This window comes from Aphelocoma coerulescens, chromosome 3 (assembly GCF_041296385.1).
Source record: "Aphelocoma coerulescens isolate FSJ_1873_10779 chromosome 3, UR_Acoe_1.0, whole genome shotgun sequence".
Classification (NCBI taxonomy): domain Eukaryota; kingdom Metazoa; phylum Chordata; class Aves; order Passeriformes; family Corvidae; genus Aphelocoma; species Aphelocoma coerulescens.
The window spans coordinates 49270879-49289200 of NC_091016.1; the positions used below are offsets into that span (position 1 = coordinate 49270879).

General features: G+C 41.4%; 1 protein-coding gene across 3 annotated transcripts in view; it reads left to right on the forward strand.

The window, feature by feature from the left end:
• The first annotated feature begins 276 nt into the window (after positions 1–276).
• Positions 277–18322, forward strand: part of SMOC2 (SPARC related modular calcium binding 2) — a 140811-nt gene continuing 122765 nt past the window's right edge. For all 3 annotated transcript variants that reach the window (XM_069010205.1, XM_069010207.1, XM_069010208.1), the window contains exon 1: positions 277–870. In XM_069010205.1, coding sequence (XP_068866306.1) covers positions 796–870 — 75 coding nt within the window. In that variant the 5' untranslated portion in view covers positions 277–795. The remainder of the gene's footprint in view (positions 871–18322) is intronic.

Consider the following 18322-nt stretch of genomic DNA (forward strand, 5'->3'; position numbering starts at 1 on the left):
TCCGGTAGGAGGTCGGGGCTCACCGGGGCGGGGGTCGGGACCACTTCCCCCGCCTGCCAGGGGCTGCCAGTATTTGTACATGTTGATTCAGCATGAGGCGGGGGGTGAGGGAGAAATAAACCCTGCGGGGGAAGCAAGCGGCGTCCCCCCGGGAGCACCGGGGAGGGTTAATCGGCGAGGATCTGTGGGTCTGGGAGGAGAAAGCGGAGGCCGGGCTGGGGAGGGGGCAGGATAAGAGGAAAAGGGGCAGAGCGGCTCGAAGAGGTCGCACACGGCCAGCCTCCGTAGCCGCGGCAGTGCCTTCCCGCGTGCTGCCGGTGGTGGTGGTGGGTCCTCCCTTCCCGTCCCAGTCGTTTCCTCCCGCTTCTCCTGCCACAGAGGACTCAGGGCTAGAAGGGAGAGAAAGGGACGCCCAGGGCTAGACAGCAGCCCGCCCGAGGCGGAGGCAGGCGCGGCGCCCCGGGGGAGGCGGCGGCGTCCGGCAGATTCCCCCGGCAGTGGGAGGGCTGCGAGAGAGGAGAGGCTGGGGAGCATCTCCTCGCCGGAGTTGACTCCCGAGGAGCGAGGGAGGGACACAGAGAGAGGGAGAAAGTGCCGCCTCTCAGCTTTACGGGCGTCCCCAAATTTTAAGGGCTGGGGTGGGGAAAAAAAAACCTGAAGACCTGAGCTGGGACCTCCCAGCCGGAGCGATTGAAAAGGAGCCAAAGCAGGCGTCGGGGGGGCAGCGACATCCCAAGGAGAGTTCCCGTCCTCCGCTACCCGCAGCCGCTGCGTGCCCACCGCCGCCGCCTCAGGATGTGGGTGCCGCTGCTGCTGCTGCTGCCGGAGCTGCTCCCCGCCGTGCCGGCACAGAAGCTCTCCGCCCTCACGGTAAGGCCACCGCGCCGCTGGCGCCCGGCGCCCTCCGGGCCGGTCCCGGGCGCACCTGAGCGGGCGATGCGGCCCCCGGGCGGCGAGGGGCGCCCGCGGCTGCCGGGCCGAGCGCCGCGTCCCGCTCCGGGCGGCGCTCCCAGCCCCGGCCAGGCGGGAGCTCCGCCGCCGCTCGCCCGAGGAGCAGCCGGCACCGCCGCCCCGCCGAACCCCTCCGGGAGAGCGCGGCCCGCGGCTGCGAAGTGCAAGTTTACTGCGGGTGCCCGCAGAGCTTAATGTCCAGCGTTAATGTCCGTGTTAATGCTTTTATTTGCCCGAAGAGGAATAATGCTGCAGTGAGGTCTGCTCTCGGACCGACTCGGGCTGACCGATTTTACTTATTTTAATTATAAAGCGACATGAAACAAGCCTTTCTGGCTATTCCAGGCTCCATGAGGCTATACATGGAACTCTGAGTAGAGATGGGTGAGCCAATTCATTAGGCTTACTAAATAAGCCATAACCACTTTTCTAGCCAAGACCTGAGGTTTGCAGCTAATAGCTCAGTTCAGTCTTCTTGTAGAGCTTGCAGTGTTTGCAAAGCTATAATTAATGCAATCTGTAGAAATAAAAACATTTTCCTTAAATGTGTTTTTAAACAAGTGCTTGAGTAAACATAACGGGCAGCGAGTACCTCTTTCAAGCTGTTTTTAAGTGTTTTGGTGAAGGCTGTGTGCTTAGAGTTTATTATGGTAAAGTTACAGGCAGCTGCAAAGTGAAATAGACCCTATTTTGTTTGAGTCTTTCAGAAAATTTTTTAAAATACTGAAAGTTGGGGTTTTTTTAAAATTTTTTCCCCCTTTTTTCCCCGCTTATTGAGTAAGGTTCTATAGGGACAGCTTGAGCTGAAATGGCAGTGGGGGATGACTGAGCTGTTCATACCTGAAAGTCTTTTGAAAAAGTTTTGCCTTCTTGTCTAAGTTTATTTTTTTTTCCTCTTAAATGATTTGTAGATTGGAAGCTGCTAAATGAAAACCTTAAAGGAATGAGTTTGCTCCATGAGTTTTATTGTGTGTGGTATTTTAAAGTGCAGGACAGATAAAGTCAAGTGATTCTCATATTTTACTTTGTAAGACCCTCATTTGAAGCACCCTTAGACTGTTAGGTGATATATACTATTCTAGTTAACAGATTAACATTGCAATTTACTTTCAAGTTCACTTTCACAAATGTATATACATAATTTACAAGATAGTGCATGTAATATTATTTTTTTCTGTACATAAAAAGAGTTCTAAATATTAGTGTGGAAGTAAACTAGAAATGCTACCAAACCTTAGTTTGTCCAAATGTAAAGTAAGAGTGATTGTGACTGTTGTAATGTCATTAAATGATACATAACCCAAATTATGTCAAAGCCTTTTAAACTACATATATAAATCACTGCAGAATATACTTTTCATTCAGTGAGGGGTTGTCTGCCTCACAAAAGGGATGAAAAATCTGGCCAAGGGCACTTCGGCAAGCTCTTTAAAAATGAAATGTCATAGACTCATGAAAATGTATTTGACTTCACTGTTATCTGAGTGATGTCTGAAGTCCCTCTGTTCCTTCTTTCACCAATTCGGAGTGTGCATTACTCATTTCTGTACCTTATAGTAGTCTGCATCTTTATGAACCATGAGCAGAAAAGGGAATCCTGGTGGAATTCCCACCCTCTGCCTCTGCTACGAGAAAGGTAATGGTTTTGAAGACATCAAGCTTTCAGACTGAAATAAACTTGAACATTTTGGTAGACGTAGCTAGCCTTGTTAGTAGAGGACTGTAGGTAGTGAGCTCATGCTAGTTTTTCTGCTGCCTGTGCTCTTCCTACAAGGGCTCACCCATACAAATACTAGACTACATTGGAAATCCATCCCTAAAACAAGTAATGGACAGGCAGGCACCCATAGGAATAGAAGAACACACAGACACACAACACACACACAGATGCACGTATACTTTCTACATCTTCCCACATAACTGAACTTTGAATGAGGCAGGTTTATTTCTACTATTTCTGTACTTACCAATTTAAACAATAAAAAAGCAGTGCTATTACAGCAACAAATACCACAGTGCTTAATCATTCTTAGCTCCTGTAGTCATTTTGCTTGTAGCTCACAGACTATACAACCCCTTTCCACATGTATCTTTCTCAAATATTCGTGGATAATATCTGCATAATTATAAGGAACAATAACCCCAAACTGTGTAGAAAGCCAAGAAAATCTATGGTTTTTTTTCATTTGCTGTGCCCCTGTGTGACGACTGAGAATGGCCATTCCTTTCTACACATCAGATGCAGGTTTTATTTTTATTTGGGGTTTGAAGAATAACAGATAAAGGCTGAAATTTTCATAAATAACCAGAGGTCACGGGAACAGGGCGTGTTTCACTGTGGATCTGAGTTTCATGAGAACTACAGGATGATTGCGGAGAGGGAATGCCCATCCCTGATGGCAATACCCGTGACAGTGCACACTATTGCAGGTATACTCATCTTGCCAGGTGGTGGCAATATCAGGGGCACAGTCTCCTTTACTGCAGTGGTTAATCTGACATAAGATGAACCTTAGCAGAAACATGATAATAGAATTATAGTTCCCTCTAGCAAAAGCAACTCTGCAGTTTTCCAAATGGTAACTACATGGATCAGAGGTTTTTTCCTTGCCTGGGCTCTAAGCAACAAACTGGGTGATGGCTTGGCAGGAAGGGTGGAGATCAGCATCTGCCTTTAAGTTTTTCATCTATATAAACAGATGTCTGGGCTGTTTTAACTTTATGTCCTCACTAGCTCTAGGAACAAATCAAGTATTACTTTCAGAAAAGAATTTTAGCAGTTTACAGAGCTGTTTCCCCATTTAATTAGGAATAATATTTTTGCATTTCACTTGGGCAGAAATACCCACAACAACCACCCAAGTCTATAATCCAGGTGAATATGTGATTTTCAGATCACATATTCATATTGGAAGCTTTGCAATAGTCCAATTGCAATAAATTAAAGAGTTTTCACATGAGTAAGACTTCCAAGAGATTTCTGATTGTCTTATGTGAATGCAGGTTTGCAAGGAATGATGAGCATATGGCTTCCTACAATATAGCAGCTGTTAGGAGGATTTCTGGCAGGCAGATGCATCAGAGTAGTCTGCAGGTACTCGAAACACACCAGTGTGTCTAGAGTCTGGTCCCCTGAACCTCATGTCTATATGTAAAGTGAGTGTGAGTGTTGTAATCTGTCCCTCTCTGCCCAAACCATGGATCCAGACAGAACTTACTTGACTCCCTGACTATGTGCCAGGATAGAGACGGAACATGACAGGTGGGCTGGTTGCACGCCTGAGTCTTTTTTGGGAAGCCATGGTGTGCATCAGGGTCTAAGAGTTTCACGACTTCTGTGCATTCACTGGGTTAGAGATAGCACGAAGTTACTTTGAGTTCGTACCAGTCTTGGCTTCTTGTCATCAAAAATTACTCTTTGCTAAGGTTGCTCCTGGACTCTGGTCTCCTGAGTAGGGCCATATTGCAATAATAGATAAAGTGAGGGGAAATGTAATATTCCAGTTATTAATTGCTAACTGAGCCTCAGGGATGCATTCAGGAGGAGAATATTCTTTAGTATGGTATTTATTGTTATTTCAAATGAACAAATATTGGCAACAGAACAATGGCTTTCATTATGGGAAGGTAGGCTGAGAGCTGTCTCGTAAGAACCCATGAGATGTGAGGGACTGTAGCCAGTTTGGCTGCTCCTGTTTTTTTCTCCCCTAGTGTCAAATACTAATGTAAAACATTCTTACATTCCACAAAATATCTTAAGTAGCCTTGTCTTTTTACCTTGTTTGTAGAAAACCAGGTAACACTGCAATTCTTGTAACATGCTGTTGGAACATTTTTGCAATGCTGTATTTTTATTCTGCTCTGTGAGACGCTCCAGTTCTTTCTGGATGTGTGCAACTGAGGAGATTGGAGCCTTGCTGACTTCTTGTAATAGGGAAATAGGCATATCTTGATGATATAGGTACTTTTGTTTTGAAACACAGTGCTTTGAAGAAAGCTTATTTTGTTCCTTGAATAAGTTTATGATCATTGTGCTTACCAACACTCTTTGTCATTGTTTATACTGCATTTATGAAACCATCAACTTAGCTTTTATCTCAGTTGTAGTGTTGTGTGTGTGTGGATGTACTTCTACAAACAATACAATACAAGTGTTTCTTATTTTAAAATCTTGATGACTAGCAACATACCACAAACTATTCTTTCACAGCCTTGCTGAACCATGTGCTTTTCTCAATACAATCAATAGATCTTACAAAGGAAGAAAGTTTGCTTGAAATCACTTCTTGAAATGAACACCTCTGCCTGTTAATAGTTCCTTTCATCAGCAACTGAATATTTTGGGGAACAATTGTTTTCTTTTTCTCCCTTGGCACATGCTTTGTGAGTATTCAATAGCATTTAGTGCACTGGATAGCTTCCACAACACTGACCAATATAAGATGGACCACTAAGGTAGTTCAGTAAAGGGAAGCTGAACACAATCAAAGCTTTCCAAGTTAAGGACCCATTTGGATGGCGCCTGCAAACCAAAACATTTGGAAAAGTTACCCTAATTGTGACTGAAAAACCAAGACCATAAATAAAACTGTAAGTGGCTCCAGATCCTAACAACATTGTTACTGCAAATGGGCATTGGTACAACCAAGGGTACATCAGCTCTTAAAATAAAACACTTTCAACAATGCTTCCTTGCAATAAACTCTCAAGACACTTCTTATTAAAGAAACAACACCAAAACCTGTGGGAGTTGATACTGAAAGCATCAGCAAACTTTTCATTAGGGGTCAGAAGTAATTTTTGTGCATACGGCCAACGTAAACTGCACCTTATAATGTGGAGGACATTAATGAAGATGATGGTTGACTGCATGCCCATAAGATTTTTAAAACTAGAAGAGTAGAAATGAATGTGAGTGGGGAAGGAAGAGTAGGACAGAGGAAACAGAAGTAGATCTTGCATATTGTGGCCAGTCTTGATGCTGTCATCAGTCCCCTGTTGCCTACTAAATGCCTCGAGGAACGGCTGTATTTCTTGACAGTGGGCAAACCTCAAGGTTTAGTTCATTTTGAAAAGCCTCCAAAGGTTTAGCTGCTATCCAAAACCTATCTGAACCCTGTTGTTCTGGAAACCAGGCTACAGATCTTTTCAAGATCTGGCTTGCTCAGGACTTTGCTCATGTTTCCATTTCTTCAGCCAGACCAGCCTCACCACAGACGCAGCCATTTTCATGGTATTTTGGTACTTCATTTCCTGTCAGGCCTGGGACCAGGAAGTGCAGAGGCGCCTGAAAATTAAAAACTGAGTAAGAAAGAGTTGGAATCAAAGACCTATTTTTGAACAGCAGTGAAGGTCTGAGTTTGGTTCAGGAGTGACATTTTTTATCTGAACAAATTCAAACACTCTTGGGCAATCTGCAGAGTGAATGGAGGTCACATCCTGCAAAGGACTCAGGGATTTACAAAAATTTTGCGTTTTCTTTAGAATCAAAACCCAAATGCATCTCAGTTTTCTGGTTGATTCAATATTGTGTTGTGAGATAGGTTTTTTAGAGAGTTGACATGACAGATTCATGATGAAGGCCATTTCACGATGAAAATTTGGAATGCTTTCTTCCAAATTAGGATACTCAAAAGTAGTTTTTCACTGTGTGAATACTGGCCTCCTCTGCCCCTCTGCTGTCTTCTACAACAAAATTCTGGTGATGCTTGTAATTTGGTCTCAATGGCCTGTGTATTTTCAGGGGATGTGCTTCTGTTGACATTACTTTATCCATTTCTCATCATTAATTGCTAATCAATGCCTTAATATTACCTACAGTGTCAAATAAAACACTTTCCAGTGCAACCCTGGAGGCAAACCTGAAAAGAGAAAATACTTCAGAGAAAATTTACAATATGCTAATCTCACACAATATTTTATGCCAGAAGAAAAGGAGGGATAACAAGATGTAACAAGATATTGCCCATAAGCAAATAAACTAAGCAGAAGAGAGAAGGTATAGAATAAATATCTGTGTTTTTTTCCTACAGTGTTTCAGTCTTTGCTCAGCTGCCCCATGTACATTGGGAACTGGTCTGAATTACAGCCATTGCTGTAGTGCAGTGGTATGCACAGGATACAAGGATACAAACTTCGGTTATGGGGAAGTGAAAGCTACCTAGAAGTATATGGACTAGTTTTAGATCGGTGTGATAACAGTATCAGAGGGTTTCTTGATATGACTTTACCAAATTATCAGTGTTTGTCAAGCAGCAAAGCTAATGGAGTGTCACATCTTACCACAGAATCTGTGAAATAAGTTTGTGTGTGTCTCCCAAATGGAAGTTTTAGCTGGTCCTTGCAGAAGAAATCGCTTTGATGAGTTGGTAACTGCCCTTCAGTGAATTTTTTTCCCTGCTCTAATTTATTACCTTTTAAAAATGATCACTAAGTGTTTCATCAGCTGTTGAAAATTCAGGCTAATAGAGAATACAACCTAGAATTCTTGTCAGGACAGAAAGAGAAAACATTTCCTGAAGGAGATCCTTTCTAACTCTCTCCCTGGTTTGCTCAGTGGGTTGCTAGAAAACTTGCTGAAGAATGTTTACATCATACCTATCCAAAAGCTGGCTTTTTTTCCTTCATTTACTTTAGGCTGCTTGTTCTGTCATCTTCTGAGTCACTGAGTAAAGATAATTTTTTTCTTTTGTGTTGTGTTAAATTTGTTTTGAGGATGTAATAATATACTTTCTTGTCTTTTAGGTGTTCATTTTTTAACAGTATACAAATTAGCTGTCATACATATGCTGTAAATCTCTGAATCTGTCCTAGAGCACCTAAAGGGTACTTACATGCAAACAAAGAAAAATTCCTTTGCTTTGGAATGCTTTTTAAGTCATGGCTGCATGCAGTATTTTGCAGAATTTTAGAATAAAATTGCTGCCATAAAGTGCTCACAGTCTTTTTTCTTGGGCTAGATTTATCATGCGCTTACCCATATTCTGACCTTTTTTCAGAATTAAAGCACGATACTGTCAGTGAGTAAATGGTGTAAAAGCTCAGGAGAGATCTGTACATTTTTTGAAATGCAACTAGTGACAGATAAAGAATAATTTTATTGATAATCAGGATGGACCCACTGTGGTCCATGTACAAGCTGCAGTACAGAGAAAACCTGCAGATTGCAGGCATTGTGGATGTCAGGGTGGGAAGGCAATGTCTCAGTTCCGTTCTCTTTCTCTTGCTTTTATCTGGAGTAAAGTGGAAGAATGGTTGAGTTTAGTCTGAGTAAAATCTGCCATTGAGTTTTCTTACTACTTTGAAGGAGGGGGAGAAGAGACAGTGACATTTTGGTGGACGTGCAAACCATCTTAACTGTATTTTAACTGTAACATGTCTACTTTTACAGAAATGCTGTTAAATAAGACCATGTGTCTTGAAGGAAGTATCACAGAATATGATCTGCTGGGGACCTAGATCATGCTATCTAGAGAACTGCTTCCCAAACCTTTTTCTTTGCTAGATGCTGCTCTTTACAGTGGCATCTTTCTGCAAATGGCAGAATCTAGGGTTTGGGACCTCTGTTCTGAGAATACACAGTAGAAATATGGCATTGAGAGCATATCAGAAAGATGGTGATAGGAAAATGTGAGAATCTTTTCTCAGTGAGGCTGATATATGCGTGCCATGCTGGTTTCAGGGCACTTGTCTTCATCCTGATTTTCTATGGTCATGCAAACACATTGGGTTCCTCTCTGGGACTGTGAGGTGAACCTAATGGTATTAAAAGGAGAGTTACTGTTAGATGTGGGAGGACACATTGAACACAGCTAACAAACAGTCCCTGGTTCAGTTGTCTCAGTTGATTTATTTGTCCTCATCTGTGCCGGTGAAGAATTGTTTGTTGCATTTAATCACAGTGTTTTAATCAGTTCTCCTTCAGTGTGTCATCCACATTAATGCCTCTTAGTGCAGACAAAGGGGTATCAGTGAAACTGACCCAGGCTCTGTAAAGTTATATTTGTTAATGCTGTGGTCACTGTGCATCACCTTTTTTTACCAAGTGCTGTATTACACTTTTGCACTCCAGAGAGCAGTTGTCATGTGGGCTCATGGGCCTTCTAGAGTGAAAACTCACTGTGGCATATGTCACTTTTTAAAGTAAAATTTTCTACCAAAGAAATAAAATCAAGTAAGTGAAACCTGGTCCTGAAATAAGTATACTATGATGTATTCGAGGGTAGCACATATTGTAAAGATACTTTTGTCCCCACAAGAGGGTGCAGAAATGAAGAAGATTGTCAACGTAGAAACTAAATAAGCCTTTGAGTTAACCATAGGTTTATTTGTTTAGTAAATTATCTCTGGTGTGTCAGATGGCTTATTTTTGGAAGAGAGCCATCAAAGATTTAAGTGACTCAAAATAAAAAGCAGAGGTGGGAGTTTCTATACAGGTATTTCTCCATTTCTCCACCATCCATTCCTTTGCAAATACAGACCGGTGGCGTCACTTGCGCAGCGTCCTCGGGGCGGGAAGGTCACTTCTCTTCTTCCATGGCACTTCAGGGATCCACCACGGGAGGGAGAGCAAGAGCAGCGCGGTCTGCCCCGTCTCCTTTGGAAAGGGCTGGAAGGAGGGGGAGCCCTTGTTTCTCTCCCCGCTGGCTTTAGTCCGGAGGGGAGGAGGGGAACAGCTGGGGACCTTGATTTTTCAGCACTTGGCACTCAGTTGAACATCAGATCGGAACTCAAATGGGAAAAATCTCAAACGGAAAATAGTCTTGACACAAGCTATTGAAGGTAGAAAAGAGTTCTGTAAAAAGAAAGTGTCTTTAATGACATGGCGTGGCTTGACATTAATTAACCATTAGCATTCCTGAGAGCTCAGAGCAGGCTGATGTGGACAAGAGGGAATATATGGCCTAACATATGAGATGCTCTTGGCCCTGAGACATGAGGAGGAGCTCAGTCTGCAGAAAGCATAGGGCATATTAATTTCATAACATGTATCCATTCTCTTTCTTTTTGCAGCATTTATTACATAAATTCTAGTGAGAAAGACAAAACAAAGTGGACAGCTTATTTTTCACACTGTATTTAATGGGATTGTATTTCAGACCATGCCCTCCTGGGAAGGCATTTTCCAAGCATGCCAAATTTTTGATAGATTTCAGCCTAAGTGGATTTAGTTGCAAATCTGAACTTTGAACAGGAGGTTTTATCTTTCCATCATGTTTTCTCCTTGAAAGGTTCCATAAATTACATTTCTGAGGGAAAGGAAAAGATTTTTTTTGAAAGAAGTGTTCATTTGGCAAATTGCTCTTCTGTTTAAGTTTCCCTTTTCCAGGTGCTCAATGACTCCCAGAGCAACAGTTCTGTCAGTGCTTGATGATGGACTTCCATTAATTTGCAATAAAATTACAAGGCAATATTCATGCATGGATAATTGATTTCACTCTGAAGGGAGAATCGCAAAAAACAGCTCAAATGTCTGCTTGTCTGTAACTACTGCAGCAATTTTCTCCACTGCAAACTGGATATCAAGCACCTCTCTTATGAAGTGTCAGCGTCTATGTTCATTAGATGCAAGACCTGGAGAGATGTATGGCAATGAGAGAGTCTGAGTATTTCCTACTAGATGGCAAAGCCAGATCTGACACCGAGACTAAATGGCTGAAAGAGATTAATTTTTGCATCTTTGTGGCTGGTGAGGGACTCACTAAAGCTCAGTAGACACAGCACTGCTGGTCTGATAGAGTGAATGGTGAGCTAATCACAGGTTCACAATATGTGTAGTATTGAGGTGAAAGCAAAGGGCAGAGCTAGCTGAAACACTGCTGCTAGGAGTGAGCCCAGAGGACCTGGAAAGGGCCATCCTTTGGGCCTCACAGTTGTGACTGGGCTCTCTCCAGCCGCTGTAGATTTTTCTCCAGTATTCTCCTTCCCTGTCCAGTTGATTTTTCCTTAGTACATCTTCAGTGTTTAAATGCCTTTTCAATGTATAGACTGTAAGCTCTTTGTGTTTGTACAATGTTTTGGGCAAAAGAGGCTCATGCCTTGTTGGCCTTCTTGGTCTACCATCATTTTCAAGTTCAGTAATAAATGAGAGTAAATCTTGAATGACACCTTCTTGCAGTCAAGACTGAACACAAATAATGGAGAATATACAAATAGTAGAGTTCATCAGGCAGTTGTGGCCACAGTCTGGTTCTTTACATCCTGTGTAAATTATCCAATCTGATTATTTTGTATAGATTTTCATATGTGTATGTGCATATTTTCATGCACACACACACAAATATGTATATTTGATCCTACTCTACCTTTTGTAAAGAATTGGAGCAATCAATTTGACACTACAGGAAGTGATCAGCAAAATCGTCTATTTTCTGGTCTTGTCATGCCGTTGGCCAAAGTGTTCTGCACGGTGCAGAGAGCCAGGTGTCATCTGCTTGGTATTTCCTGACTTGTGAGAGCTTAGTGTTTCAACCTTATCATTGCCCTAAAGCTGGGGTTCTCAGGCTGTGGTATGTGTTTCCTTGCATGGTGCAAAACTCTTTCTCCCCTAAAGAAAAAGATCTCTGAATCAATGCAGCCTGGTCTTTTGTACAAAGATCAATGTGAATGTTTGGATGCCTCTTCCTATTTTTGCACATAGGTCAGATGGAGCTGGAAGCTTCTCTACCCACTGCCCTTCCCTACCTTTCAAAGGAGAAAAGAAGCTGGGTCTGGATGAAAGATGCTTCCATCCTGTGAGTGCAGACCAAAGAGCTGAGAGCTGATCTTGCTGCTACATTCACCCCTCCGGAGTATACTCTCTTTTTCCATAGCAGCAGTACCAACAACACTCTGGGAAACCTGGTCAGAAGGCTCTCTTGACAAACTCAGAGAGGTGTCAGGCATTATTAAGAATCACAGAACTTCTTCCTATAGGCTTCCTGGGGCTTCAAAATGTTGGATCCATCAGCTGTAATAAATTCCCTAGATTGCCATTTCCTATCTTAAGATGACCCATGCCAGTCATATATGTGTATGCAGGGGTACACTATATACATTCCCATGCAAAGCTTTTCTTCCTTTTGTTTTCCAGAAATGATTGGAAAACCCCCATAAAAGCTTAAAGTTCCCTTGGGGTTAATAACCAGAATGTCAGATATTTTCCCCCTGAAGTTTATGTAATTTGATCTGACTGCTTTGATCTGCTATTCTTTGTTTGTGTGTTTTGGTCTAAGGGAATGATGCATAGGAGTCTAACATTAGTTATCTTTTGACAAGATTTCTAAGTTGTTAGGTTTTGACTGTGTTGGAAGAGCTACAGGGCAGCTGTGTTTGTTAGTTGATGAATTTGTGTTATCTAAAGACTGAAAAGAACAAAAAGAATACCATCTCACTTCAAATCTCAGATCAGGTCACTTCAGGAACTGCCTCTGGCAGTATTTGGTTTTATTTTACTAGCTCTCTTGATTGTCATCCTAAATAAGGAGAGAATAGAGCTTTTACTGCTGGCATTGCTTATTATGACAGGAGAAATCAGAAGGTCACACAGTATCTTTCCTTGTTACAAAAGTAAATTATTTCTTTAAAACTGGTATCCTAAGTCTTCTCAGCACATCTGGGGTGAGGAAGCTCCCGAGTGAGATTCATTTTACAACCATATCAGGAAATCACATTCATTTAATTCGAATAAGAAGCAACCAGAAGTGTCCAGTGAAATTAGGAGGTTAAAAATAGGACTAATCACATGTATAAACTCACTGTTTCCACCTGACAGCAATTAAAGCAGTGTCAGACATGCAATGAAATTCCCTCCAGGGATCTCCATAAAATTGACTTAAACATTAGAAAGAGTGTGCATGATGGATGGAAAAGTTTGAAAGAAATGACAAGTCTATCAAAGCTGAAGGGGGTCACAGTTCATACTCTTGAGCTCTTTTGAGGTATGCAGGATGTCTCTCAGGAAGAGCCCTGCAGCAATCTGCTGTCAACAGCAGCAAAGCAGGTGTGCGTGTGTGCCTGAGAGAGGTATGACTACATGCTTTCTCTTTCTCATACGTGATGTTTCTTGCTTGAATAAAAGTCAACATCTTTTAAAACTTTGTGATTATCTTTTTGCTGCTTCTGTTTTTGCTAGAAAACCGTTCAGTGGAGTGAGATTTAGAAGCTGTTGTCAAAGTATAATTGGAGCTAATTACCTAATTTCCTTTCATTCGTCGTGACTATGAAATGGCCTGAGGGCTGCATTATGTCATATACACACACTCATTCTGTGTCCTGTACTGATTAAAAAGTCGTGTGATGTGTGCCAGGTGTCTGCAAGGCAGTTCAAACGGTGAAGTAGCATGGGTGAGGGGAGGTGAGTTGGTTTGCTCTGCCAGCAAACTCTTCTAAAAGATCAGAAATGATTCTGCCCTGCCATGCTTCAGTCCTTCCTATTAAAGAGGGGTGTCACAGCTGCAGCTTCTGTCCTGGCCCTCTGGAATACCAGTTTTCTTCTGCACACCCGTGTGTGACTTGCAGAGCAGAAATGCCTCAGACAGGCACTCAGCTGAAATGAAGATCTCTGATCATGACATACGTGTTGTGGATACAGGAGCTGCAGGTTCAGCTGCACATGGGTCCCAGAGGAGGGTTTGCATAATAGCAATTCTAATATTCCACAGTCTTTATAATGGATGTGCCCAGCTTTCTCCATAATGTCCTGCTGAGTCCAGTGGGAGTTTAAACAAGACAAAGCTGGACATGTGTCTGTCCTCTTCAGTCTGGAACAAGGGAAATTATGGGTCTCTATCCCATAAGGGCAGGAGTGTGCAGAGGATCTTGGAGATAACTGAAGTATCTGAAACCGATACTGTCAACGAGCATGTTTGGATATAAAATCTTGGAGGTGTGAAAAAATCTGTTTGCATGTACCTGGGTGTTGGTGCTGTTCATAACAGAAGCATGTCTCAGTTTTTTGTATATAGGTAGAAGTTGACCAAAAGGATACCACTGGGCATATGCCAGGTATATCGAGTATAAAATCACCTCTCCCTGCTCTTTATTGCTATTGGATGGTGTTTACTTTCTTGAATCAGCCCTATTGTCATATTTGTCCTTCTTACATGTTGTTGACAAATGCGTGTGACTACAGAACCTAAAGGTCCACCGAAATAGCCACTAATTCATGAAATTAAACTTGTTAAAATCCTGTTCACTTTTTAGGGCAAATATAGCTCACTTTCTTAATAGGAGGTTGATAAATTCCATATCCACCAAAGCTGTTATTAAAAGACTATCAGTCCAAATTTAATTTTTTTTTTCTATGAAAATGTTAGTTTTGACCATTGTGGCAAAGGCCCAATCTCTTCCAAGGCACAGCCATTCTTAAACAACATGCTCAATGAAGGCTATAAAGACTGTTCTGTGAGCCAGAGATTGGCTGATAGATACCTGAGCATGGTGGAAGCACTGGCTCAATTGAAATAGAAGTGAGCAGAACCTGGAAGAGACAGCAATTAAAGTCAACAGAATGGGGAGCTGTGCTCATGCCAAAACTATGTGAAGAAAAAAGCTTGAGTCTCAGGATTTTTTATGTTTCTTTTTTCTCCCTCAAAACCAGTGTGTTTGTTTCAAAATAAAATGGGTTATAAATAAAATGGGCTATAAATAACATGCACACATTTTTGTAAAATTCTTTTCTTACAAGCAACCTGTAAGGCTTAATGAGTCATACTACATCAGTGAAATTGACTGTCTGCACATACAGCTCTGGTAAATTAGAGCTAAGGCTGTGTATGTGTACAGTTCATCAACACAACCATTAAGAAAAGCTCATGAAACTGGGAGTGCTAAAATACCTGTTATTCATTCTGACTGCATTATCTGGGCAAGCCCATTCAGTGTGTGTTGGTCTCACAATGCACTCTTTTTCCAAGCTCATGCCTCTCAATCAGTCCTGCTGTCCCCCACGGCCTGGAATCCTGCCTGAACTTGATTGCAGTATATCAGGTGAGGTTCCTGCTGCTTACCTGCTGCTGCATTAGTTGACAACCTTCAGTGTTGTCCTGAAGTGCTTGCACATTGTGTTAAAATTCCTGCAGATTCCATATGAAAACATGGAACGTGGGAGTTTGTTTTCAACAGGCAGCCTCTGTCTTAGCAACTGTGTGAAAAAAAGTCAGTGCTGTTATTTCAGTTAAGGAGGCCAGGACTCCCTCGTGTCCATTAACTTGAAGCTGTGAATGATGCTATGAAAAGAAGGGCTGGTCTTTCAGTGTTCAGGTCACTTGCATTGTTGTGGTAGCACACTGATCAAGATTTTAAGCTTTTTCTAGCCCAGAGATCTCTGCTGCTCGCAGTTTTTCTATCTTAAATAGCTGTTGACTATCTGCTGTCTCTCAGATAGACCTTTTTCTTCATTGCATTTTTCATGTCAAAGGTGAACACCATTGCACTATTGCTATTTCATTTTCCATATTGCATTGGGATGTGTGCCATGGGAACCCATTTAACTGTTACGGTGTTGTTCAAATAAACTGAACTTGAATTGAACACTTGGCAGATTTAGCCTGATGGACTGTGAATCCAGATGTTACCCTTCTTCTGCTCATCACCTAATAAAAGAGATACCCAGTACTCTGTTACCCTAGGGATAATTTATCAGCCACACTCAGCTTCATTATAGACACTTCCCTTATCCTGTGGAGATCTGTCTGGTGAAGTGTAGTCCCACTGTATGTAGTAGGTTGTTCTGGAATTTGTCTGGGGACCCCTTCCTCTTAGAAAATATGTATTAGGGATTGGTAGGTAATCCTGATGTTCTGGTAAAGGCCAGATTGGTGACAGTGTGCCTGTAATGCCTCTCAGAGCCACAGGAGATAACCAGGTTCAAAAATTTTTTGGCAAATATTTATGCTTTGTTCATGGGTGACTGGCAAATCACTGCTGTGTTTCGGGTTGATGGCTGAGTCTAAGAACAGCCTGTGAGGCACAGTTGCAGTTGCCCAGTTGTTGCTGTTTGTTTACCATCACCTCTGTAGTTCTTCAGGAGCCAGTGGAAACTGGGTTGGTGAAAAGGATGGCTTCCTCATCTGCTCAGAGAGCATTTGGGAAAGGCCGAAAATTATATCCGTGCAGCATGGGCTGGAAAATAGAGAGAGAAGAGTCACACATATCCAAAGATAGGTACATATATTTTTGAAGGATCAAAAAAGAAAAGCACAAAAGAAGAAGAATGTGTTAATTGATATCATACACGAGATAGCCATCTAGCTCCAGGCAGCCTAGAGAAAGTTCTCTCCTCTTGCCCCAATCATGTAAATGCATGTACTGACTCCCTTTTTTGGTCATTTTGTTTGCTTTTAACTAATCTCCTTCATTTATGGATAGATGGCTTTTCATTATCTGAGATTTAAAAGAGAATTGTTACCAATAACAAAGCATGTGAAATCTCTGCTAGCTAATCTGATTAGGTGAATGGCTGAATGTTTTCTCTCCTGATGAGAATTATGTAATCAAAACTACAAGTGATTAAAAACTATATTAACATAAAGAGAGAAAGAACAAGAAATTTGGGCTTTTTAAAATAAGTTTTTTAAAAGGCAATTTGCCTATGAAATGTTGCATTTTTAGAGAAAATGCTTCTTAACAAATTTCTGTTTGAAAGTTTTCTGTAAACTTGGTGGATTTTATTGAAATTCTGTGTTTAAAATCCTTAATTTTCTTAAGGAGATGGAGAAGCACTATTACTGTATTCCATAGATGTGTAGTAATGCAAAAGAGCTTGGTTTCCAAAAAGAACTGCAGGAAATCTAGCAATTTTTAAGTAGAAGGGTTTTAACTGGGAGGAACTTCAAGCAGTTGCAGTATTTCATGCACACTGTAACGTGGATTCAACTACAGGCTACTATAATTATAGTTTTGTATCAGTAACAGGATATCTGCTAAACAGGAGTTAATACCGTTTTCAAAGTTTCATGAACTGATTCTACTTCTGTGAATCTTTTCTAACCTGAAAGGTATTCTACAAAATTAGCAAATTCTGCAACTTCTCTGATTTAGCTTCTTGTTAGCAATCACACCATCTTATTTTAATATTGAAGACAATATAGAAATATTAACTGTTGCCCTTTTTTTTTGTAAATTTCTTCTTTTGAGAAGTTGCTCTACAATTTTTAATATGAGACTATCTATTTCTGATGAAAGATTTGTTGTATACCATAAACCAGTGTATCAAGCCCTCAGGTCAGGAAAACCATAGCTTTAATACAGAGTAGCTAAAATGTCCAAGGATGTTGCAGATCTTATTTTTCAGCCTTGAAATATCTTATAAAATCAGGCTCTATGCATTAAATACTTGCAGGCATAACAAATATTGGTTAATTGCCATGCCACGCAGGACAGTCTTGTAGGTACATCTGAAGTATGGGACAAACTGACAATTGAGTTTTGAATTATTATTAACAGGAGACTGAAATAAGACAGGTGAAGTTTTTGGTTGTTACTTTTGCTAAATTTGTTTCTGACCAGGCATATTAAAATTATCAGACAGCTGTGGATTTATTCCTGCAGAAACAGGGAAAAAAAGTCCTTGTGTAACTACTACCAAGCCAAATGCTTATTAAATAAAACTGATTATTTTGTTATCACAGTTTGTTTTTCTGTTTCATACTCACACTCTTCTTTGCATGGCAGATATGATTGTGTGTAGAAGTATAAACATGTGATTTGGGAGATGTCTCCAAAGATCCATTTTTGAAAAACCCAAAGCTAATTAATTTGTGTATTTTTAAAGGTATAGTTGGTGTTATATAGAAAATTGCCTTTTTTCATTGTGCAAGTTCCTTTACATTTGTATCACTTGCATGATCTTAGTGTCACAGTGACCTTACCCATATCAAAATCTTTAGTGTCAAAATAGTCCAGCTGTTTTCTCCAATTACGCTAATTACCCAATGTCAAAACATCTGTATAATCCAGTCTAAACACATTTGAGTCCAACATATTAGCACATGTAAGGCTTTTTTCTTGTATTATTCAATTAAAAATGAATTTCCCTTCCTCAGTCCAAAGAAAATCATTACACATTCATCTCAGGGGACCAATTCCTTTTTACTTGAACCACTACAACTGCCTCTTAATATGGTAAAAAATGTAGTGTAGAAGGCAAGAAATCTACATTAGAGTGTCAGGTGCTGTGAGGACCAGGGAGTGGGAACAGTGGGAGCTCCCTGTGGGCAGGCAGAGCGTGTCCCACCACTCAGCCAGGAGCAGGCAGCCATGGGGGCCTGAGGCAGCCCCAGCCCTTGGCATCGGATTTCTCCCTGGGTATGGGCTGCTGCTTAAGTGGGAAATAGTTATAAACCCATAGTTTGGGATATGGGCATGGATGAGCAGAGCCCATGGTGAAGAT